This window comes from Dendrobates tinctorius, unplaced genomic scaffold, assembly GCF_039654945.1.
Source record: "Dendrobates tinctorius isolate UK_male_01 unplaced genomic scaffold, ASM3965494v1 ptg000060l, whole genome shotgun sequence".
NCBI classification, from domain to species: Eukaryota; Metazoa; Chordata; class Amphibia; order Anura; family Dendrobatidae; genus Dendrobates; species Dendrobates tinctorius.
The window spans coordinates 83,843,929-83,870,032 of NW_027361728.1; the positions used below are offsets into that span (position 1 = coordinate 83,843,929).

The window sequence follows — 26,104 nt, forward strand, 5'->3', positions numbered from 1 at the left end:
GACCACCCCTCGTTAGGGAAACCCCTACAGCGGGGACGGCCAGACCCTGAGTTCACCCCACCATCACCTGAAATTAAATTTATGACAAACACACAGCTGGTATTGGCAATAAAGTTTATTTTGGAGGAATCACTCATCTCCATAGCGCCAACCTGGGGAACGAGTTTATGTATGAGTATCTTTGTTATGAGCTTATTAGGCTCCACAACACACTTCCACAAGATGTGTTTTTTTTTTTTTTTTTTTTTTTTTTTGTGGCCACCCATACATGCTCGTTCACACACAGGTCCGGACCTGAACGTTTATTGCACACATTCGTTATGTCATAAAATTGGCGAACTCATTCTGGACCTGATAACAGAGGCGTCCCCCTGTGTCACCACACTCACACCCCCGAACTACACCATAGGGTACACCACACTCCAACCCTTTCCACCACGAGGTCTGCCTCTCACAGGGTTAGCTAGCGGCGAGGGCTGAAACTTGCCCCTACTCTCCCGCCGCACCATCGCTGCTCTCACAGGAGAGGAAGGGGTCCCCTGAAGAGAGACGGCAGAGACAGTAGTCCCAAGGTAGCAGCCCTCACACGACTGCCCCCAGCTGACTACTTCCCTTGCTCGCCAATCTATCCCCGGGTTGTGTTTTTTCAGCCAGGGGAAGCCTAAAACGATAGGTACTGGCTTTCCCTCCAAGACGTAGCATGACAAGGACTCCTCATGATGTCCTATACGCAGACGGATGTTTTCTACGACTTGGGTAAGGCTCCCCTGGCTCAGTGGAACAGAGTTAATGGCCTGGACGCTTATAGGTTGGGCCAGCGTCCTACACTTCAGGCCATGAGTCTGGACAAAACGAGCATCCACCAGACTAACCCCTGCTCCACTGTCCACAAGCACCGGTACCACCTCCGGTACCCCGCCAGCAAACACTTCTGCTGACATAATACCTTGGGAGGGCAAAATGGAGGAAATGTACACTCCCTGGTTGCCTTCCTCCAAACGACCAGGGGTCTGCGGCTTCTGAGATGACACAGATATTTTGGCACGTAATGGGCACGCCTTAAGGAAATGACCAGTCTGCCCACAGAAAAAACATGCCGACACCACTCCCTGAACCGTAGGCAGGCCTGAACACAACCTAACACCTCCTACTTGCATCGGTTCGTCCGGAGACTTGGCACGCCCTGGGCAGGCTCCCATGAAATGGCCCGGCTTCCCACAGGAAAAGCATACCCCCCCACCACGGCGAACCCCAGGCAACCCCCTATTTGTACCAACAACACCGGGCTGCCTGGGTTCCACCAACCGTACCGGGGGGTCCTCCCCCCCCCGGAGAGGACTACAAGGGGCACATTTTGTGTATGTCTTTCCCTAAGGCGTCTATCCACCCGGATGGCGAGGGACATGGCGGCCTCCAGCGACCTGGGGGCGGCGTACTGCACCAGAGTGTCCTGCAATTTTGGAGACAGACCCTGCGCAAATTGACTCCTAAGTGCAGGGTCATTCCACTGAGTGTTAGTGGCCCATCTCCTAAACTCGGAGCAGTACTCCTCAGCAACCCGGGCTCCCTGTTTACACCTGCGGAGTCGGGATTCCGCCAGAGAGACGCCATCAGGATCCCCATACACAAGCGCCAAAGCCGCAAAAAACTCGTCCACGGACTCTAAAGATGGTGAATCGTCCGGCAGGGAGAAGGCCCAGGACTGGGGATCCCCCTTCAAAAGGGACATAATGATCCCCACCCGTTGCTCTTCGCTCCCTGAAGAACGAGGGCGCAGCCTGAAATATAATTTACAGGCTTGCTGAAATACCAAGAATTGATCTCTCCCTCCAGAAAACCGGTCTGGAAGAGATATCTTGGGTTCTGGCTGAGCCTGTGCCTGAATCAAACCTCCAAAGCCCACCAACAGCTGCAGTTGCTGCACCATCTCACCGCGCAGCCCCCTGATCTCTTCAGTAAAGGTCTGCAGTACCTGGGTAAAGGTTTGCATTAGGTCCATGGCTCAGCAGAAAATTTTTTTTTTATGGTTGGTGATAATGTAATGATCAACGTGTGACTGGACACAGGCGCCTCCAGCAGGGCGAATTTTGACACACGTGACCCTGGATACAGCGCCTCCAGCGGGGCGAATTTAAATAATAACGGAACGTGCAGCCGGATACACCGCCTCCAGCTGGCGAATTTAAAAAGTACACGTAAAACTGGATACCCCGCCTCCAGCTGGCGAATTTAAATAATAAGGGGAAACACAGGAACAATTACAGTGGTGGGCCCTGTAATAGGAAATAGGGAAGTGGAGACCTCCTAAGCTCCCCTTAGGAAGCGTCCCTGCACTCCTTACGTTCCCTAAACAGGCTCCGCACCTGTCGCCGCACGCGAACCTTATGCCCTGACTCGCCCTGAACCTAGTCCCTCGCTAGGGCATTGGCCGGTGCGGAAACTAATTCCACCACTGCACTAGATCACACATAAGGAAAGTCACAAACAGGGGAAATAGAAAACTTAGCTCTCTCTGTGCAAATGCTCCAGCACAGAGTCCAGCAACCGACTGCAGCCTTCCTCCTGAATAGCTGCCACCAAGTTCAGTAAGCGCTGCAAAGAACTCCCTTCGGTGACTCCTTCCACATCAGAACTCAGATTGAGCTGAGCAATCTCTCCAGCTCCTTCCACCACCAAGGTTGGTTGCAAATGAACAACTATCACCAACAATGATTGAATACCCTGAGACTAATTTATAGAGCCTCACACCTGATTTATAATTATGTGCGCATTAAACCTAAAGTGCGATACCACTAACCACCACCGGGCAACTTAGAATGAAAAACACCACGTGTGATAATTCCAATGGCCACCGGGGGCAATCACGTCACACATTGCACTTGACAAAGTAAAAAAAATTCACTTTGTCCAATTTAAAACTGTTAGATCATGACAAGTAGGTCTTTGACATGTGGGAGGAAATTGGAGTACCCAGAGGAAACCCACATAAACATGGGGAGAAGATGCAAACTCCTTGCACATGTTGTCCTTGGTGGCATTTAAACCCAGGCAGGACTCCAGCTTTGCAAAGCTGCAGTACTAACCACTGAGCCACCATGCTGTCCCAAGTACGTGAAAGACATACTTCCAGCCACATTCTGACTAGACGTGCACAGGCTCACTCTATTCAAATGACCGCCAGCTGTCAACAAGAAGCTTTTTCGAAGAGCATTTGAAGCATTTTTCTAATTGGATTTTGAAGCATAAAATGCTGATTTACACGAAATATAATTCCTCAGTCGCATTTATGTATTGGATGAATTTGTTCTCACACTTTTGGTTTGTCTCACTTTAAAAGATTATTACTCCAAAGGCTTAAGAAGGTGCTAAGAAAACAAAAATTAACCAACCTTTTACTTCCCCCTGAGTCCGGTGCTGCCTTACACTGCTGCGTCGGGTCTTGGATCAGCTGCAGTGGTGACTTCCCATCTTCGCCAGTGCAGCCTGTCACTGAGCTGATGAAACCTTACTAACTTTGTTTTAACTTTAGACAAAGGGACAAGCTAGAAGAAGTGTTACGCGGACTGACCCCTAGGAAGAACGACATTGGTGAAGCTATGATGTTTTGTCTTACCCACGCAGAAGCAGCAGAAGAAATTGTAGATTGTATAACAGAATCACTGTCAATATTGAAAACCCCTCTCCCAAAAAAGGTATCGTTTTTGCTTTACAGGTTGTTGCTACATTGTCCTTAGTTCTTGCAGTGAGTGGATTGAGTAACATCACTGTCTACTCGTTTATAGTTCCTTTTTATTTTGCTCATTGTATTTTATACTTATGATGCCTGTACTCCATTTCTAAACAGATCGCCAGACTGTACCTGGTGTCAGATGTCTTGTATAATTCTTCGGCAAAAGTTGCCAACGCGTCTTACTATAGAAAATTGTAAGTATTTCCAAGGTTTTGCTACATCCAAGCTGGTGAAACACAGTGATGCCCTTACAGAATGTAGGGGAGTAAACATGCAATTTGTGGCATAAGTGGTCTTTTCCTGTATCTGCCTCCTACTGTCAAATTACAGGAACCCAGTTAAAGTGATGACGATAGGGTATGTATCAACAGAGAACCTGTCATTAAATTCATGCTGACTGAACTACGGGCAACATGAATCAGATACTGACTGTGCCATTGCAGCCCTGTATGTTTCTCCTACGCCTCATTGGGGGACACAGACAGTGGGTGTTATGCTGCTGCTGTGAATCACTGGAATTTAAGAAAAATGAGTATGAAAAGCTCCTTTCAAACTTTTTTTTTTTTTATGGGAGTCAGTCAGGCAGAATCTGATTAATGCTTCTCATAGTGTCAGTTAAGGGTGTTTGGTTTTAAATGTAATTGTGGAAAAGTTCATATGTGGAATTACTCTACATTTCTTAATTATCTTTTCAGTTTTGAAAATAAATTATGCCAAATTTTTGCTGATTTGAATGCTGCCTACAGAGCCATACAAGGTCACCTACAGTCAGAGAATTTTAAGGTAAGTGAATTCTATTTTTTTTAGGTGATGAGATTTACTCTGTTTCAGAATTATGGCTTAATTTATGCCAAGACTTGTATTCATATGTCATACCGCATCATAGTCCCGATTCATCAAGCCGTTAATAGTTTTGCTTAAAACTGCTTTAATTTAGGCAGAATTTGTACGCAAATTTTAATTTTTAAGATTTTTGCTGTCTTTACACCACGTCCAACAGCTTTTTGAAAAGGGGGTGGCGCATAACCTTGTGGATTTGTTGCCAAGCGAGGTCGACAAATTCATCTTAATTTTTGACAAATGCATGGCATGAATTATGTCAGCATGGAGTAGCAGGAAAGGCGACATTGGGAGCCAAAACGTTTGCCCAAATTTATTGTACAAAGTAAGACATCAAAAAGGTGGTGCAAACCTTTTAAACAAATGTATCAGGAGCCACTGTAGATTTAAGGCATGTTAGATTTTATTTTACGCTGTCTAAAAATTAGATGAGATTAGTTGATTCTGTCCAACTGTATTTACAGTTTTGATTGCTAGACATTGGTTTATAGGATACTGACACAAAATACTTTTGAAATGAAACTTTACCTAGGATTACTGTTGTATAAGTGGCCCAAATCCTGTATTAAATGTGAGGATCAATGTGAGCTTTCATTCCAGGGCTGCCCATGCACTTTTCAGTAGTCTGCACTGCCACTTCAAAAGGTTTTCCTGGCAAGAACAAATTTGTCAATAATTCTTATTTTATGCCCTTTTCTCTGCAGCAACGTGTTATGGCTTGCTTTCGTGCCTGGGAAGACTGGACGATATATCCCGAGCCCTTTCTGATCAAATTGCAAAACATATTCCTCGGCCTTGTAAATATTGAAGAGAAAGAACCTGAGGTAAGTACAGTGTAATTCAATGAGAGAGCACAACATTTCTAACCCATAATGCTTAAAAATTTCCATTTTATGTCCACAGGAATTAGTTGATGACTTAGATGGCGCCCCAATTGAAGAAGAATTAGATGGAGCTCCATTGGAGGATGTCGATGGAATTCTCATTGATAGTGTCGCACTTGATGATTTGGATGGTGTGCCATTGAAATCTCTTGATGACGACTTAGATGGCCTTCCTTGTAAGGGTGTAATGTTTCTCACATTGTAGCTGTATGTTTCTAGTTTTCACGTGGTGCAGTGTTTCCTGACTTTGTCTGTTGGTTTTTATCTTTTCTATTAAAGTGGATATCGGTGATGACAAAAAGAACGAGCCCATTTTCAAAGTTGCACCATCTAAATGGGAAGCTGTAGATGAATCCGAGCTGGAGTCACAAGGTGAGTGAATGATTGTGGAGATGTAAAGAATATCAGCAATTGTGCAATCTCTGCTTGGAGAGTGTTTCCCTCTGTGGTAAGTTCTGTAACTGCATACTGCTAGCAAGTACCTTTTCTGACCTTGGAGAACATAATTTGCTGATCTTCAGAGATCTGAATGTAGGGATTTCCACTATTGCCAGGCTTAGAACAGTTTTTTTAGAAACCAAATACGAAGAGAAGGTCAGCTGATCTGACGGATTAGGATACCAGTTGCACAGAGACTTGAAGTACTACAAAATCCATGGGGCAGCAAAATCCAGCAAAAGATTTCATTAAAAAGGTGGTGGGTGGGAGAGGGAGACACTAAATGTTCGGACGAAATCCAGGATAGGGCCAAGTTTGTGATGCCAAGAGAAAAGAGAATCTGTAGCAGTAGGCTATGGTCCACAGTGTCGAAGACAGAAGAAGGAGGACAGAGTAGTGTCGGTTGATCTTGGCGGTTAGTAGGTTTTTGGTGACTTTAGTTAGGGCAGTTTCAGTTGAGTGATGCAGTCGGAAGCTAGATTGTAACCGGTCAAAGAGGGAGCAGGAGGAGAGGTGGGAGGACAGTTCAAGATGGACATGCTGTTCCAGTAGTTTTGAGGGAGACGGGATCGGGCGATAGACACAGAGGATGGGTCGAGTGAGGTCTTTTTTGAGGATGGGTGTGATCAAGGCATGTTTGAAGGTTGAGGGGGAAGACATCATTTGTAAGTGAGAGGTTGAAGAAGTGTCTTAGAGATGGGATTAAGACTGTGGTGAGGTTAGGGATGAGGTGGGACGGGAGCGGGTCAAGCGTGCAAGTGGTGAGATGTGATATTGACAGGAGGGTGGAGAGCTGATCTTCTGTCATGGTGGAGAAGTTGGTTTTGGTTTTCTAACTGTTTACTGTACTTGTTAGTACACTTAAAGCTGTGATCATCCGAACAATTGTGTTGTACATAACAGTGCATTAGTACTGCTATGCATAGCTAAAATCACGATCTCCTATGAACACCAGCTAAACGTCATGACCTTAGACCCACGGCATTCCATCAGGAATGTTTCCCCCTTGCCAGTAAGTGTTAAATGCTGCTGTCAAAGATTTACAGCGGTACTTAACATATTAACAACCTCTGGTATAGCTCCACTCCACCCACAGCTGTTAGAGGCAGATGATGGCTGAATAAATCGGCCATCATCTGACAGGTTTGCTAACTCACATCAAAGTTAGAGACATGACATATGATGATACTGTTTGTCATATGTCATATAGTGGTGAATTATTAGTTATTCTTTGGGCCAGTTTGAAAATAGAAAGAGGGTCCTGTCGAGATACATAATATCTATATTTTTTTAGATGCTTTTATCGATTCACAGCAAATTAAATTCTTCTAGAATTTTAGGAATTTCTCTGGTATAAGCAAATTTAAACAATTTAGGATTCAATTTGCGTGAAAGATTTAAAAAAATGTCCACCGCCATTTTACACAATGCAGAAGATTGCATCAGAAACAGAAGACTTTGCCTTCCCAATAATGCAACTATCACATCACATGGTAATAAGGGCAGCACAGTAGCTCAATGGTTAGTACTGTTGCTTTGCAGCACTGGGGTCCTAGATTCAAATCAGACCAATGACATCTGTAAGATGTTTATATGTTCTCCCCATGTTTGCATGGGTTTCCTCCCATATACCAAAGACATACTGATGGTGTAGATAGTGAGTGACAATGGGGACAATGATAATATATCTGTGCAATATTATGGTGCTATATAAGTAAGCATAATAAAAAAAGGGAATATCAGAGCCACTATAATAGTTGAGGCAGGGAAGCCATTTTACGATTTTACTGTCTAGAGCGAGGAACTCAGAGCGCTCAATTTTAGATATGGTAAAAAGCCCTAAAGTGTCGTACAAATACTCTAGACTGTTGCACAACTGCAGCACTGAAGATGTGTCGTAGTTAGTCTTTGAATAATAGAGATTCAATTTCTTGAGAGACCGTAGAGGTGGCAGCAGTAGCAATGGACCAACTTTGTGTGATTGATCAGTGAATCTGTTATAGCCAGCATTTGTCTTGCTTCATTTGAATTTCACATTTTTCAGCATTCTCCTTGTACTGGAAAGCAGTAATCTCTTTGGCTCAATATTTTTTTTTACAGAAAAGAAAGAAATCGGTGTTGGAGAAATTGTGCCACTTGTTAAGAGACTGTACTGAGTTTCTACATTTCTAGTGCAATTGGTTTTAAGGATGTGGGGGGAAATTGTTTTTTTGAAAAGACAAGAAACTCTTCTCCTCCCCAAATCCAGACATGCCTGTCTAGCTTACATTGTGTGCACATTGAAACATATTGTCTTTATCATAGAAACTTTATTTCTTTGCCTGGACTGATCATTCACAAAATTTTAAATTTGAGGAAAATCTTCATTCGGTTATGACAGACTTTCACATTACTGAGAATTGGAGATGACTGTTACTACTGATATTATTTTATGTAGATGGAGGAGTTTTGTTACTGTTGTTGCCCTAGGTTATTTGGGCATCACATCTCTACCTATCATTTCTTGTTCATTCCTTTTTATCAAAGGTTGGATAAGTGAGGTTTAAACATTTTTTGAAATGTTATATTTGTGTGCAAAATGTTTGCTAAAAGATAGTGGCACTAGCAATGGATGGAGTAGGTCAAAGCAAAAAACCCCACATACAATGACTGAGAATGTGAATGACGCTATCAACATTGCTGCCACTGGCACCAGCCATCCAGGCAATTAGTGCTAACTAGCGTAGGTCACAATTGGCCTTCTTTGATTGATATATATACACACTAGCTGAAGAGCCCGGCGCTGCCCGGGCATAGTAACTAACTACGGTTAGTTATAACAAACTATATCGAGAGATAGATAGAGATATATATATATATATATATCTATATATATATCTATCTATCTATCTGAGTGTAGAGCCCCACCCACTCCGCATGGCCACATTCACTATAATATCCCACATCATCTCGTCAGCCAGAGCTACCGAACTACTACCCCTAGTATCCCACAACGTTCCTTCAGCCAGTGCCACCGGACTACTACCCCTAATATCCCACATCATCCCGTCAGCCAGAGCCACCGGACAATTACCACTAATATCCCACATCATCCCATCACAGCCGCCGGACTACTATCCATAATATCCCACATCATCCCGTCACAAATGATAGAAATCCGTTTTTATAATGAGGTCACTTTAACATAAGGCTGCATTTGTCTTAAAGAGCTTGAAAGGTGTTGAGAACAGTTTTAGGAGACCTCAGTGTTACACACATCTTTTCAAGGCAATTTGAGGCTTTGCAGTATTGTGATTCACTACAAATGTCCTTTTTTTTTTTTATGAAGCTGTGAGTTCTGTTTTCTACAAGTTCGATCATCTAGTATATTTACTAATTGAAGGTCGCTAAGGATACTGGCGTTTAATTTTTCTACCCCTGTAAAATATCTGCGTAATAAGAACATGTCAGATAAAATAATTTGATGTGCCTTTGTTTTGTTTTAGCTGTAACAACATCTAAATGGGAGATGTTTGATCAACATGATGAATCTGATGAGGAAGAAAATCAAAAGTAAGAAACAAAAAAACTGGACAGTTTTAAAATTGATAAAACCTGTGAATATGAGCTTGTTAGGATGGCTGTATATTCGGGCAGTGTGGTGTCTGTGCGCAGCAGACAGCACATTGGTCTATTACCGTACATACTCGAGTCATATACCTGGGGGGTGGGAGGGGGAGCGGGGATGTCAGAGACCATACTCACCCCTCCTGGCATGTCTCTGCAGCCCCTGCTTCTCCCTCGGTCGTCTTCTAACTGGTCATGTGATACCACTCATTAAACTCATGAATATGCACATATTCATGAGTTTAATGAGCGGTGACCGCTGAACGCAGGAAGAAGACTGAGGGGAAGCAGGGGCTGCAGAGAAGACCGTGCGCCAGGAGGGGTGAGTGACGGGGGGGCAGAGCAATATTCACCTGTCCCCGTTCCATAGCCGTGCACTGCTGTGTCTCCGGGTCCTCCTGCTGTGACGTTAAGCAGAGGGCGCGATGACGTAGTCAGTGCGGGCCCTCTGCTGAACGTCACTGCAGAGACCCGGGAGACACAGCGGTGGACGGCGATGGAACGCGGACCGGTAAATATCGCCAGTGCCCGGGGGTTAAGGACACTGGTACCTGGCCCCCAGCGACGGAGAGGCGAGTACTGTATATACTTGTGTATAAGCCGACCCCCCTAATTTTGCCACAAAAAACTGGGAAAACTTATTGACTCGCGTATAAGCCTATGGTTAATGGTGGTCCAAGAAGATACTCGATAGATAAACACCCGCCCCCCATATGCTGCTGCACAAGGGTTAATGCTGGCCCAAGAAGATGCTCCATAAATACCCCCCATATGCTGCTGCACAAGGGTTAATGCTGCCCCATAAGATGCTCTTTAAATACCCCTTACTTGCTGCACAAGGGTTAATGCTGGCCCATAAGATGCTCCATAAATACCCCCCATAATATGCTGCTGCATAAGGGTTAATGCTGCCCCATAAGATGCTCCATAAGTACCCCCCATATGCTGCTGCACAAGGGTTAATGCTGCCCCATTAATGTGATGGAACAGGGGCCGGTAAATATTGCCGGTGCCGGGGGCTAAGGACACCGGCACCTGGCCCCCAGCGATGGAGAGGTGAGTATGTCATTTTTTTTTTTTAATTGCAGCAGCATCTTATGGGGCAGCATTAACCCTTGTGCAGCAGCATATGGGGAGAATTTATGGAGCATCTTATGGGGCAGCATTAACCCTTGTGCAGTTAGCATATGGGGGTATTTATGGAGCATCTTACGCAGCAGCATTAACCCTTGTGCAGCAGCATATGGGGGTATTTGAGGCAGCATTAACCCTTGTGCAGCAGCATATGGGGGGTATTTATGGAGCAGCATTAACCCTTGTGCATCAGTATATGGGCGGTATTTATGGAGCATCTTCTTGGGCCAGCATTAACCCTTGTGCAGCAGCATATGGGGGTTTTTTTTATCTATGGAGCACCTTCTTGGACCACCATTAACCCTCGGATAATACATGAGTCAATAAGTTTTCCCAGTTTTTTTGTGGCAAAATTTGGGGCGGGGGGTCGGCTTATACATGAGTATATACGGTAATTGATCCTTTGGTCCATGTGATTTACAGACTGAACCAGTGCATGTCAGTGACTAGCAGCTCCAGCACTCATCCGCTATGGGGATACATTGTACTTTGTTGGTAAATTTAGGCAGATATTTTTGGAGTTTATTTGTGAAAATATCGGAATTTTGCCTCAAATTTTGAAAAGTTGATCATAAATGTCTCACTTTTCCAACAATATTTGCAAAACTTTTTTTTTAGGGACCACATCACATTTGAAGTGACTCTGAGGGCCATATTTGACAGAAAATGCCCAAAAGTGACATCATTTTTAAAAACTGCACCCCTCAAAGTGCTCAAAACCAAATTCAATAAGTTTATTAATCCTTAAGGTGCTTAACGGGAATTTAAAGCAATGTGGAAGTAAAAAATTAATATAATACTCTTTCCCACAAAATGATGATTAGCCCCAAATTTAGCATTTTCACAAGGGTAACAGAAGACAAAGGAGTACACCAATACCCCATATCTGGTGGAAAACTACTGTTTGGGTGCATGTCAGTGCTCATAAGGGAAGGCGCGCAGTTTGACTTTCGGAGTGTAAAATTGACTGGTGTTTATTGTGGGCGCCATGTCTCCTTTGTAGTTTGTAGAGCTTCTGATATGTCTAAACAGTAGAAACACCCCACAAGTGACCCATTTTGGAAACTACACCTCTTGTGAAAATTCAATTAGGAGTATAGTGTGCATTTTTAACCTTCAGGCGATTCACAGAATTCTTCTCCAATTAGGCTGAGTAAATGGAAAATTACCATTTTTCTTCCACTTGCTTTGGCCCCAAGTTTTTAATTTTCAGAAGGGCTAAATGAACTGTGCAACTTGTTACACAATTTCTCTTTAGTATGATAACACCCCATGTGGTGAAAAACTACTTTTGAGGCACAGCGCAAAGCTCGGAAGGGAAGAAGTGAGGATGCCCACATTACATTGGCAGAGCCCCTGAGAGGTAACAGAACAGCAGAACCCCTCTATGAGGGACCCCATTTTACAAACTGCCCTTCCCAATGAATTTGTCTAGGGGTGCAGTGAGCACGTTTACTCCACAGGTGTGTCACAGAATTTTATACCATTGGGTGGTGAAGAAAGAATAATTACATTTTCTTTATCGCTTCATTGGGGGACACAGGTAACCATGAGTGTATGCTGCTGTCTCTAGGAGGCTGACACTATGCAAAAAAAGGAAAATGGCTCCTCCTCAGCAGTATACACCCACCGTCAGGGATCATGTACCTCAGTTTAAGCTTAGTGTCTGTAGGAGGCAGACCTGGATCTGATTCCAGATCTGCAGTTTTCCAATTCAGGTCATCTCTTGTTTGATTAATCTTTTTTCTTTGTTTTTCAGGTTCTCATCTTCAGGGTAACAGAGTAATTTCTCACCCTGTTTTCCCACATTCATGCGACCAAGAGAGCAGTGTGGTGACACCCACATCGCCCACTCTTGTGCCCGCGAGGCAGGACTTAATCTCCTGTCACCCTTAGGGATGCTTCAGGTTGATTCCCAATGGCCAGTTTGCCTTTTTCACACCTCACCCCTCTGCTCAGCGAGGGCTGAGAGGAAGATGGTGGTCACCAGCGGTGGCCTTCCCCCTTCTTGTAAGGGGTTGACGCTGTCTTCTGCACAGTCTCGAGACAGTGCGGGAAGGAGGATTTTCTATTCCAGTGACCCCCATTCATCCGAGGGCTCCTGATAGCATACTCATTTGCGAAGATGACCGGGGCTCACCATGCAGGTTTGTATAACTCCCATCCCCGTAGCACAGCAGGTCCAGGTAGCAGGGTGGCTTTAATTCTGTAAGGCCGCGATTAGCGGCGGACATAGCATCACTGTTAGGGGGCAGGACGGGTTTTATCCCTGTAGCCCTGCATAGCGGTGACCATTTTTCCCTGGCTGACCTCTCACTCAGTGGCCCACTCTCCCCTCCTCCCTCCGTTTTCCTCTGGCCAGTCACCACTGCAATTTTGAATCGTGCGCCTTTTTTAGCCAATAGAAGGGCTTGCCTTGATGGTAAACTTGGCCAGGCCCCCTTCCCACTCCACAGCTCGCGTCTTCCCGGCGTGCTTTTGCTCCTATGACAGAGCTTCTTTTCCTGCCGATACACCTCCCCCCCCCCCCTTAGCGATTCACCAATCGGAAGGGCACCTTCTTTTCTTGCCGGCCGGCTTATCCTCCTGGCTGGACAGCCAGTCAGACTGTTACTTTCTTTTTCACCGGCCGGCGTTCTTGGTCACACCCTCCGCTTTGTATTGTGTTTGCTGTAACACTGCTCAGCTGAAGTTTCATCGTTTCTTGTTCCTCAGCAGATGTAATTCTGACTGAGACTCTGCTTTCTCCTGCATAGCTTCTGCACCCTCGGTGTCGGACCCCCATTTAGCTGAAGACATCTGCCGCAGGGGGACACAGCTAACCTCGCAGTCATCTGCTGACCGTCACTGGCATCAGGAAGGCTCTACCCTCTCCCTCACCTCTCTGTTCCCTATATAGCCCATTCTCAGCAGTATTTCCAAGGCTCGATTTATGCCCAACCCTGCAGAGGCTTCTCGTTGCCCCTCTAAGCCTACCGTGGTTCATTATGCCTGTGTCAGTCTTCCCCTTTCTGTCCGTCCTGCAACCCTTCCACCATGTCTGCCCCACAGGAGCCCCCTAATGCCCGGGATGAGAGCACCCCCCCCCACCCCCCCGGAGTGGGCTGTTACCATGTGACAGTCGGTCTCTGACCTGACAAAAGTATCAGTCCCTGGTCCAGATATTGGAGCGACTTCCACATTTGTCTGCTGCCACCAGTCCTCCGAACACCTGTCACACAGCGTCTCACACGCACCTGACCACGACCATCACAGGGACAGATCGGGAACAAAGCAAAGGAAGCGAGCTCTTTTCCAGTTCCCCGGGTCCCTCTGCATCATCCAGCATGCTCTCTTCTCCCCATGCCCCCACCTCGGAGGCGGTTTTTGGGTCGGATGCGGATTCCCAGTCTGATATGGACCAGGTCTCAAAAATGCAGGAGGATATGGTCAATAGCCTTATCTCGGCAATTACCTAAACTCTTAACCTACAGGAGGATGAGGCTCCTGCTCAGGAGCACTCAGTTTCCTTCAAACCAGTAAAACGTCCTTCACAAACCTTCCCCAACCACAGGGAATCTGAAGCAATTATGGCTAAACACTGGAAACATCCTGAAAAGCGTCTCCCGGTAAGGAAGCAGCTAGACATTCTTTATCTCTTCAGCTCAGACCTCATTGGTACATGGGCAGAATCCCTTATTGTGGATGCCCCAGTTTCTCGCCTGTCTTCCAAGACAGTCTTGTTTCAGCTGGACGATGTGTCTCTTAAAGACGCTACGGATAGGCAGATCAAGTCCTTAGCTAAGTCAGCCTTTGAAGCGGCTGGCGCTTCTCTCTGTCCCATTTTTGCCTCCACCTGGTTAGCTAAGTCCATGTCTGCCTGGGCAAAAATACTCCACCAGGGTATGCTAGCAGTAGCTCCTCCGGCTGAGATGGCAGACCAGATTGTCCATGCTGGCAAATGTCTTCTGACCGCCTCTTTGGATGCGGCCTGTTGTTACGCCAGGGTTAACAGCAACATCATTGCTATATGCAGCATCCTCTGGTTAAAAGTGTGGAATGCTAACCCACCCTCTAAAAAGTCTCTCACTAACTTTGCCATTCAAGGCTCTAGGCTTTTCGGGTCCAAACTGGATCAGATAATTTTGGATGCTACCGGCGGCAAAAGCACTTCTCTTCCCCAGTCAGAGGTTGCTTCATTTTTGTTCCTTTCAGTCTTTGTCTTCATCAGGGACTTCCTCCCAGCAAGGCCGTTCTTCCGTCCAAGGGGAAAGGAAGAAGCTCTTCTTCATACCTGCACCTCACTGGCGATGAAGGGGTCGTTCTTCCCAGTCTTCTGGGTGACACGCCAACACGTTCTCCTCTAAGTGACGGATAACCCCCACCTGGGAGTGTCTCCAGGGTGGGAAGCTGGCTTTTCTTCGGGACACATGGTTGTCTGTGGTCGACAATGCCTGGGTCAGAGAGTCACGTCCAGTTACAAAATGAAATTTTATTCCCCCTTTAAGGAAGACGTTTGTCTCGTCTGCCAAGACTCCGATCTCAGGCTCCAGGGGTTCTTCAGGCCGTCTCTTCCCTTCTACGCACAGGAGTAATCGTACCTGTTCCCTGGAACGAATGGTTTTCAGGGTTCTACTTCAATCTTTTCGTAGTCCTGAAGAAAGACTGTTCACTCCGTCCGATTTTGGACCTCAAGCGACTGATCTGTCACTTTCGGACCCGCCATTTCAGGATAGAGTCCCAACGTTCGGTGATCTCCATGGAACCTGGAAAACTTCTTTGTTCTGTAGAAGTTCAGGATGCTTTTCTTCACAATCTTGTTTGTGTTCAACATCAGAGTTTTCTGCGGTTTGCAAACCAGGAGGATCTCTACCAGTTCACGGTCCTTCCATTCGGCCTGGCCTCTGTCCCCCAGAGTATTTATGAAGGTGATGGCAGCGTTCATGGCCATCCTTCGATCCAAGGAGATTCTCATAATCCCTTACTTGGACAATCTTTTGATCAAGGGGCTGTCCCGCCGAGACTGTGACCTGAGCCTTCAGATCACCTTGGACATTTTGGTCCATCTCGGCTGGATTATCAACAGAGAGAAGTCCTCCCTGACTCCAGCTCAACGCCTGGTGTTTCTCAGGATGAGGTTCGACATTGCCCAAGCCTGTGTCTTCCTTCCGAAGGAAAAGTTTCTTTCTCTCTACCAGGGAATCCGCCTTTTAAAGCGACCAATTCCTCTTCCCCTGTGGTCCTACATGAGTCCTAGGAAAGATGATTGCTGCCATGGAAGCAGTGCCCTTTACCCAGTTCCTTGCTCGTCCTCTTCAGCTGGCCCTATTGTTTACCTGGGACAAGACGACAGTCTCTCTGTGGACCGGCCCATTCTACTGCCCCTCAAGGTGACGCAAGCCCTGAGCTGGTGGACGCTATCCGCCTCAGTCCTGCGCGGGAAGTCCTTCTTCCCTCTCCAGTGGCAGGTCATCACCACCGATGCCAATCTCCTCAGTTGGGGAGTGGTCTTCCTTCATCACACAGAGCAAGGTCAGGTCTTCCTTCATCACACAGAGCAAGGTCACTGGAACGTACGAGAAGTTGCTCTCCCCATCAATCTTCTGGAGATCAGGGTGATTTTTCTTGTCCTTCGCCGCTGGCAGTCCAGGCCACCCGGTCCGAATTTAATTGGACAACGCCACTGCGGTGGCTTACATAAACCACCAGAGAGGGACTCGCAGCAAACAGGCGATGGCAGAGGTAACAAGGATTCTGTGATGGGCAGAGTGTCACATTCCCACCATATCAGCCGTACACATTCCGGGGGTGGAAAACTGGGCAGCCAATTTTGAGTCGTCGGGGTCTAGCATCGGGCCTGTGGTCTCTCAACCTTGACGTTTTCAACCAAATTTGCCAGAGATGGGGCACTCCGGACGTCGACTTGATAGCGTCTCGGATGAACCACAAGGTTCCTCTGTTCTCAGCCAGGTCCCGGGAAGCGTTGGCCATCGATTGCGATGCCCTCAGTGATCCCGTGGTCCCAATTCCAACTTCCTTATCTTTTTCCTCTCCTCTTGATTCCGAGAGTCATAAAAAAGATAAAGGCGCGAATCCCCGTAATTCTGGTAGCTCCGGATTGGCCAAGAAGGGCCTGGTACGCGGAGCTAATGAACATGCTCTTGGACGCTCCATGGAGGCTTCCAGATCTTCTCACAAGGACCCTTCTTCCACCAGAGTTCATAGTCTCTGAGTTTAACGGCATGGCCGTTGAGGCCGCAGTCCTGAGGGAGGCTGGTTTTTCTCATCAGGTCATTCAGACCATAAGGGTAAGAAAAACCGTTTCCTCTCGTATCTACCACAGATACTGGAAAGCCTTCTTTCGGTGGAGTGAGGACAACAATTTGGTCGCTATGTCTTTTTCTCTTCTTTACATCCTAGTGTTTCTACAAGCGGGTCTTGATTCTGGTTTATTTTTTGGTACTCTAAAGGGTCAAGTTTCCGCACTGTCAATTCTTTTCCAACAAGAGCTGGCCTCTTGTTCCCAGGTAAAGACTTTCCTTCAAGGAGTCGCCCACTTGGCTCCGCCTTATCACCCTCCGATAGATCCATGAGATCTTAACCTTGTCCTCTGTGCACTTCAGCGCTCTCCTTTTGAGCCCATTCAAGACATTCCGGCTTCTGTCTTGTCATGGAAAGTGGCCTTTTTGGTTGCCATTATGTCCATTAGGAGAGTTTCTGAGTTACTGGCTCAGTCCTGCCATTCTCCGTTCCTGATTCTCCATCAGGGAAAGGTAGTTCTCAGGCCCGTTCCTTCTTACCCAAGGTGGTTTCTTTTCACATTAATGAAGAAATTGTCCTTTCCTCTGTGTCCCTGCCTGGTTCATCCCCTGGAGAATTTCCTCCACAAGTTGGATCTGGTCAGAGCTATCCGCATCTACCTTTCAAGGACTGCTTCCTTTCGCCGCTCTGATGCCCTATTAGCCATCTCTGAAGGTCGTCGTAAGGGGCTTCCAGTTTCCGATTCCACTATTACCAGTTGAATTCGTACGGCAATTTTGGAGTAATACCGCATTCAGGACGAACAGCCCCCTCCAGGAGTAAAGGCTCACTCCACCCGGGCGGTAGGAGCTTCCTGGGGCAGTTCGACACCGATCTTCAGCTTTACAGATTTACAAGGCTGTGACCTGGTCATCATTGCACACTTTTGTGAGGTTTTACAAGGTTCATACCCATGCCTCATCTGATGCAGGCCTGTTTTCTTTGTGTTCTTTCTGTTTCCCACCCTTGGGACTGGTTTGGGACGTCCCATGGTTAACTGTGTCCCCCAATGAAGCGCTAAAGAACGAGGGATTTTTGGTACTCACTGTAAAATCTTTCTTGGAGCCTTCATAGGGGGACACATCACTCTATCTCGTTGTACCACTTTTGAGCCTACGGTCTTTGGTTGTTGGGTGGGTACATATTTTGAGTTTTTGGTTGCTTCTCCTACTGCTTTTACACTGAGGTACTTGGTGCCTGTCGATGGATGTATACTGCTGAGGAGGAGCTATTTTCCTTTTTTGCATCGTGTCAGCCTCCTAGTGACAGCAGCATACACCCATGGTAACATGTGTCCCACAAGAAAGAGATTTTAAGGTGAGTACCAAAAATCCCTCTTTTACGACTAAAATGTTTCTTTTTATGTTTAATCACAATCTTTTATTTTTTATAAATGCTAATAGGAAAAAAATGGACCTCTCAGTTTGTTGTGCACTTTCTCCTGAGTGCGCCAATGCCCTACATGTAATCGAGAAATATTTCTCAGGCACAGTGCAAAGCCAAGAAGGGAGGGAGCGCCATATTATAGTGCAGATTGTTATTTTTTGCTGGTGCCGTGACCCATTGGAAGAGCCCCTGAGGTGCCATAAGAGCAGAACCCCTACCTTAAGTGACCCCATTTTACAAACTACACCTCTCAATGAATTTATCTAGGGGTGCAGTGAACATTTTGACACCACAGGTGTGTCAGAATTTTATACCATTGGGCAGTGAATTAAAAATAATTAACATTTTTACCACAAGATTACCTGTTAGCCCCAAATTTTACATTTTCATACTTGGAAATAGGTAAAAATGGCACCAAAATTCGTCCCACAACTTCTGCAGAAATATTAGAAATACCCTATGTATGACTATACAGTACTGCTTAGCCACATGGTGAGACTCGGGAGGAACTGAGCGTTGTTTGCCCCTGGAGCGCAGATTTTCCTAGAATAGTTTGCAGATTCCCTATACAGAGCCTCTACATGCTAGAAAAGCAGAATCCCCTCTCAAGTGACCCCAATTTGGAAATTACACCCCTCTGGGAATTTATCTACAGGCGCTACATTTTGACTCCACGAGGAAGAAAAAAAACTGTTGGCTCCTCTAGGTGGGCTATACTATCGCCTCAGACTCTAGGTTGCTCAGTTTTAGGTTAGTGTAGTGCATAGGAGGCAGATATAGGTAAATGGTATCAGGTCTTTTGCATGGGTTTTTTTTAAATTTTTATAGTGGTGTAGATGACTCCCATTTTAGATCACCATCTCAGGGTTTTCACATTGTGCACGTATATCTACTCACAGAAACCGTTCACTGAACCACCATGACAGCTGCGCAGTAGCATGCCAGTGTCTCCACAATCTATTTCTAGGCCACCAAAGGGGTGACCAAAAAGTTGAAAGGGTGAGTAAAAGCCCTACAAGTCCCCAATCACCTACAGGTTCAGGTTGGGTGCCATTGTTCTCCTGAATTTTTCAGCCTCTTTGCCTAATTTCAACACTTCTATTCCCTCTTCTCTGCATCTATTTCCTTCTTTCCCAGCACCTTTTTGCACTGTTGAACGAAAGTCGTCATCTGGAAAATTTAAAGTTGCTGCCTGGCCATGCATAAAGCTGGGGCCTTGATTAATGAGGTTACCCAGCCACCAGAGGCAGGAAATAAAAGCCAAATAAAAACCTCTAAAGAGTGGGGCTTTTTTCTTGCTGGTTAGCCTTACAAATCAAGGTCCTGGCTTTATTTGTGGCTAGGCCACAATTTAATTTTAATTTTGCAGCCAAAGCAGCCTGGTATTCCATCGGTACCATTTCCCCTACTCTGGCTTGGGGAAGGTCAGATATTAAGATCAGATAAGGTCATGTACTTGTCTTTGCACTTTTGCGCTGTTTACTGGGGAAGGGGCTTATTTCCCTGGCTATTTTTGCTGGGCTTTAGGCTTTTTCTCGTTTCTTCTGTCCTGTTAAACTTCCTCTCCACAAAATTCCTCTAAATTGAAGATTCAGCTGCTTCATACTACCTGCACCGTATGAAGTACACAGATCTGTAGTTTACTTGCTCTTGAACCTCTCCAAAGTACAGATAGGCTCCCTTCTAGGCCTATCTCTTTTTTTTTTTTTTTCTCTCCTAGACACGTATGTTTTCTTCCCTGGAAGACTACCACCTCCAAAGGCAACTCCCTGCCACACTAGTTACATACTTCACTAGCTTTCACTATGGCAAATGTATGCTATGCGGTCAACTGGGATCCCTCTATGGCCAGTGCCTTAACATCCTTCCCATTCAGGACCCCTTGAATTCCCCTCAGAAACAGAGCCCCCCGAATGGATTAGGGTTTTTCAATGGTGCCTATCCCAATCCACTGTTTCTCTGAAGCACTCTTAATCTCATCCATGAGTGTTTACTTGCACAATCCATGCCCTATGACATACAGCTTGAGAGCGTACTCCACCTCCTCACACACACAGTCACCAGAAATATAAGATCATTTCGCACAGATCCTCTTTGGCCTGATGACAGCTGGTAACACCGCTTCCCTGGCAAGTCTGAATACCTTGCTGCACCTGTAAGCAGGATACTAAGCCCTCAGCCTATACAGGACCTTTGTCAGGCAGTGAGGGACACCCTTCAAGTCAAGGACGAGCTACTTCTTCACAGGAAGTGATTTCTCTCTAGTAGCACTGCAAGCATTAAATCGCCTTTCCCCGTGAGTACAAGGGGGGTTTGTGCTTTCCACGTGAATGTAAACTTGGTTGTTACTGCTCATTTCCGGTCTCTAGTTGATACCTGCCAGCGTTGTCTCCATTGGCTGAATCTGGTTGTGGCGATTTAAGGCCCATCAGTCTTGGAAGTCTTCCGGCATTCCAATTCTCTTTTTGTGAACCATGACAGGTCATTCAAGGCGTAGTCTGCCTCCAAGACGACCATTTCTAAATGTATTAAGTTGGCAGTTGTAGAAGCCTTCAAGAGCAAGGACAAATCTCAGCCCTTTAGGTTATATCTCATTCTACAAGGGCATTTGTGGCCTCTTGTACAGTCGGTCATCTATCTGGGTTTTATTGCTGAGGACTTCGTGGCTGCCACCTGGACCTCTGATTGCCTATTTGTTTTTCTTTTCTGGGTTCAGTTCTTGTTAATTCTTGGTTGTCTTTTGTTATAGAATTTTTATTGGTTTTGGGTTCCTCTACTGGTTTTGGCACTAAACTGATCTGCCTCTGCCTGGAGTCTGTGGAGAAGGCATAGCCCTCCAGACAGAGCCAATGCTTTCTTTTTTCTTCTTAGTGTCAGCCTACTAGAGGCAGGGCATATACCCACACTCCTGTATCCCCCAATATATTCATTAAGAATAGGATTTTGTTTTTTTTTATGGTAAGTATAAAAAAAACTGTAATGATAGATGACCTACTTGGTGTGCTGTTGAAACGAGTCCCATCATTGCGTTCTAAAGGAGAATAACTAGCTCTAAATCCACTTTGTAGTCAAGAAGAAGACAGTGAGGATGAAGATGACACACAAAGTTCTAAGTCAGAGGACCAACACTACTACTCAAATCCTATTCGAGACGACATGTCTGATTCCAAATCCATGAAATACTATGAAATGAGTGAAGAGAAGCGTGCCAAACTTCGAGAAATTGAGGTCAGTAAAAAGACAAAAAAAAACAAAACAAAAAACCTGGTTTGACACTGGTGAAATTTGTTGTGACTTTTAGCACACTATTGATTGGTTCATTTTCATCCAGTTTCCTTTACTTTCAATAGCTGCATTGCTGAAATCTAGTGAATAGTTGCATTGATAAAACAAGTCCTAGTCATTGAATCGCATTTCTATCAACGTAATCTTTTGCTTAGATCACTTGCCACAGATTTATTTTGACCAGTTTCTAGAATCAAAGTTTCACAGGCTTAAGGACTTAATGGTAATATACAGATCTGTGTGTCTGAGATTTAAAGTACTCTGAGCTCTTCCATGTTGAAATGAGCATGAAAAGCAATTCAAGGCTGTGGAGTCAGTCGGAGCCCAATTTGGTGGCGTCGGTGTCATGGAAATTGAGGAGTCGGATGTTTAGCGTACCCGCTCCACAGCCCTGGAAAGCATGAAATTAACCGTCAAACCACCTGTTACTGTTGTTTTTCTTTTATTTTTTTTTAATACATATTAAAGTTTGTGGTTGCACATTTTTCTTATGCAGATCTGAAAACTAATAAGTGTCATTGTCACTTAGTGCAGGTTCAGAAAGCAGATTTTACTGGTAAAAATTGCAACATGTACGGTATTTGCCCCAGAATCTTCTGCAGAAACTCAGGCTAAACACTTGTTCCCACTTGCGATGCAATCAGTCGAGTGCAATCTGTTAAAAAATCGGATTGCACTCGCCCCAATGTTTCTCTATGATGTAGCTCACATCTACAATTATTTTCTCATGCCAATTTGGCATGCGAAAACAATCTCCGCTTGCTGCGATTGCTCCCGATAAATCAGATCGCACGCACCCATGTAAGTCTATAGGGTGCGTGTGAAACATCACATTGCACTTGGATATCACCAGTGTGCAGTGTGATTCCCGCGGATGCCGACAACAGAGAATATGGAGAAATTACTTTTTCTGTCTCCGCAGCTATACTCCGAACCTCTCATGTGAGAGCATCGGAACACAGAGCACTGATAATTGGCTCACCCTCGCAGCAGAGCAGAAGCCGAGTGTCATTTACATATCTCATCTGAAGTTCGTGCATTGTATGTGATTCTCTAGTGGGACCCCAGCCTAAATATTGGATTTCTGCTTTGGATTTGCAATTTAAAATGCCACAGGTTATCATTGAATAGGGCTAATCCTAAACAGGCTACTCGCCTTGTTTTTTGGAAGGAATTCTATTACTGTATACCGTATAAGCCGAGATTTTCAGCCCTTTTTGTTGGCTGAACGTCCCCCTCTCGGCTTATACACGAGTCATATACCAGGGGTCGGCGGGGGTGTCAAGATCATTCTTGGCCCCCCCCCCCTGCTCCCACGCCTTCCTTCAGCGGTCATGTGGTATCGCTCATTAAAGTTATGAATATGCACATATTCATGACTTTAATGAGAGGTACCACGTGACCGCTGAAGGAGGGAAGAGCTGCTGGAGACGCAGGGGCTGCAGAGACAGCGCCAGGAGGGAGTAAGTATATGCGATATTCACTTGTCCCCGGTCCATCGCTGCGTGCCGCTCTGTCCTCCGCTTCCTCTGTCAGTGATGTTCTGGCAACAGAGGGTGCGATGACATAGTGCACGCCACACCCTCTGCTGCCTGAACGTCACTGACAGAGGACCCGGAAGACAGAGCGGGCGCAGCGATGGGACGGGGATAGGTGAATATCGCAGGTGCCGGGGCCCTGAGCCGCCTACTCAGGACACCGGCACCTGGCCCCCAGCAACGAGAGGTATGTCAATTTTTTTTTTTTTTTTTTTTATTTGCAATAGCGACATATGGGGGCATAATGTATGGAGCATTTATAGGGCAGCTTATGGGGGCATAATCTATGGAGCATTTTATGGGGCAGCATATGGGGGCATAATCTATGCAGCATCCTATGGGGCATAATCTATGGAGCGTCTTATGGGGGCATAATCTATGGAGCATTTTATGGGGGCATAATCTATGGAGCATCATATGTGTGCATAATCTATGGATCTTATGGATGCATGTCAACATGGATTTCTCATGGGAAACCAATGGGAGGTAGCTTGTGAGCATTTTTTGATATTCATTTTTGGTGAAAAATACAAACCAAAATCTGCATCAAAATGCTTAATTTGCAGCATTTTTACAGTACCAGCAAAGTGAAAAAGATCTCTGAAATCTCATGCACAAGCTGCTTTTTTTCCTAGCAGATATGAAGCTGTTTCAGATCTGCAGCATGTCAATTGTTTCAGTGTTTTGCAGAATTTTTCAGAAAAATGCACATATTTTACACAATGGTTTTGCTGCCAACACTAAATATTTGCAGCAGATTTTCTGCTGCAAATACTTAACATGTGTTCATACCATAAGAAAGATTTACATTAATGCATATGGATATTGATAAAATTATTATTTCTTTAAGCATATGATCTCTGTAATACATTAAAATTACAAATTGCAGCTGTATTAATGTGATGCCATGGAATAATCTTTGTATTATGTAGGTTCATTCCCATTCCCTTTTTTTTCCCTTGTCCTTTTTTAAGCTAAAGGTAATGAAGTTCCAGGATGAAATCGAGTCTGGTAAAAGGCCAAAGAAGTCCGGACATAGTATTCAGGAGCAGGTTGAACATTATAGAGACAAGCTGCTCCAGAGGGTGCGTCTGTTTTTGACTTTACCGCTGTTGACATATCGCCTGTATTATGTCACCTGTTGGTTTATAGCTGTTGCTAATTTTATGTCTTATTGGACGTATAATGTAAAAAATCTTCAAGTTTTCCTTTCTATGCTCCTACAAAGTTCCTGATTGATATATAGCTATCAAAATATATATATATATATATATATATATATATATATAATTTACTTGAACTGCTCAGTATCCTATTACCGCATAGTAGTGTGCATTCTTCTAGCTGAAAACGTCCTTTTCATGTTCCCAGTAGCCTCATGACCCCTTGTTTTATATGCTGTCACATATTTGGTTCCTTGGGGAGAATGTCCAAGTGAACTTGAGTAGAATGGACGAGTCTCAGAGTTCATTAGAGCATCAGATTCAGGATTAATGTAATGGTGGAGACATAGCCATGGTGTAGAGTGTCGGTAACAATAGGTCACCTGTAGTCTCTGGCTTATCAGGTAACCACCTGGCTTTGGGGTCTCTCACGTCTTTCAGCGTACAAGAGTTATGATCTCACTGATTATCTGTGTGAAACGGGAAGCTATTTTATGCCCTAGCCAATTGATTGCTCCAGATAGGAAGCTATTATTATGGAAATGTGCTCCGGCCGTTAATTTCTCAGGTTTTATTCTTGAAAACAAATTGTCTAGTGTACAATAACAGCTTTATGTGCATGCTGTGTCGATGTGGATTCTATCAGAGAAAGTCATGGCTTCCTGCCTTTTAGTTTAGGAATTTCACCAATATTCTGTCTCTTAGTATGAGACAGCAATGACTTGTGATCAAAATGAGTATGTTTCTTACGGTACCACATGGTGGCAGTGGTTAGAAGTAAAACTAACTTGATTGTAATGTTTATCAGGAGAGAGAAAAAGAAATGGAGAGAGAAAGAGACAGAGATAAGAAGGATAAAGAAAAGTTTGATTATCGGTCAAAAGAGAGGAAAGAGAAAGATGACTCTACACCTACCAGAAAAGAGAGGTAAGTAAAGATACATGTCTTATGGAAAGTGCACGCAATATATCAAAACTTCTAAACGGCATTGCTAGTAAAGTAAAAAGTTATCTCCAATAGTTTCCCATTTGCAGTATTCTGCCGCTTCTCTTGTACAGTACCGTACAAGAGTGGAAAAAATTCAGCAAAGTGACTATGACTTCAAAAATAGAAATTAGTTAGAAGGACGTAGATCTGGGGATTTAATCTGACGGAATATAGGCTGAACTGGATGGACAGATGTCTTTTTTTCGGCCTTGATAACTGTTACTATGATAGTAATTTATTTTTATTAGTGACAAAATATGTAATTAGTGGAGGAAATTTTAATTTGGTCTTTTTTCAACCTATGTAACAAAATGCTAAGTGAATGAACAAAAGCAAAATTGAAATCAAATCAATATTTGGAATGACTGTAAATATAATGTGGCTCTATAGTCAAACAAAATAAATAATCAAATTCATTTGCAGAAATCCAGCCCCAAACGTCCCAAGAAACTCCACTATGTTTCAATGTTTCCTGCAAACCCTAATTATTGTACCGTTCTCCAGCCCTTCATCAGACAAACTGCCTTCTGGTACAACAAAATAATTCACATTTTGTATCATCAGTTCAGAGCATCTCTACCATTTTTCCCTATTCCCCTCCATGACAGCACACAGGAGGTTGCTTCCCCATCCTATTTAGGGACAGGAATCAAGAGGTTTAAATAGCCCGCCCCTTCCCTCAATCCCCAGTGTTTTCCTGTTCCTAAGGAATGAAGAGGTTTTTGTGTGTGCGTTCCTGAGGGTGGGCCGGCGACACTCTTTTAAGTACCTTTAAGCCGGGCAGCCTGGGTCGATCATCCCAGACCTTCCTCCCTCAGCTGCTCCTGCCTTGGG

General features: G+C 44.9%; 1 protein-coding gene across 5 annotated transcripts in view; it reads left to right on the forward strand.

The window, feature by feature from the left end:
* U2SURP (U2 snRNP associated SURP domain containing) overlaps positions 1–26,104 on the forward strand; it is a 159,427-nt gene that overhangs the window by 122,749 nt on the left and 10,574 nt on the right. For all 5 annotated transcript variants that reach the window (XM_073579109.1, XM_073579110.1, XM_073579107.1 and 2 more), the window contains 10 exons: positions 3,530–3,692; positions 3,845–3,924; positions 4,426–4,513; positions 5,275–5,394; positions 5,474–5,630; positions 5,734–5,826; positions 9,378–9,444; positions 21,366–21,525; positions 24,095–24,205; positions 25,092–25,210. In XM_073579109.1, the coding sequence (XP_073435210.1) occupies positions 3,530–3,692; positions 3,845–3,924; positions 4,426–4,513; positions 5,275–5,394; positions 5,474–5,630; positions 5,734–5,826; positions 9,378–9,444; positions 21,366–21,525; positions 24,095–24,205; positions 25,092–25,210 (1,158 nt within the window). The remainder of the gene's footprint in view (positions 1–3,529; positions 3,693–3,844; positions 3,925–4,425; positions 4,514–5,274; positions 5,395–5,473; positions 5,631–5,733; positions 5,827–9,377; positions 9,445–21,365; positions 21,526–24,094; positions 24,206–25,091; positions 25,211–26,104) is intronic.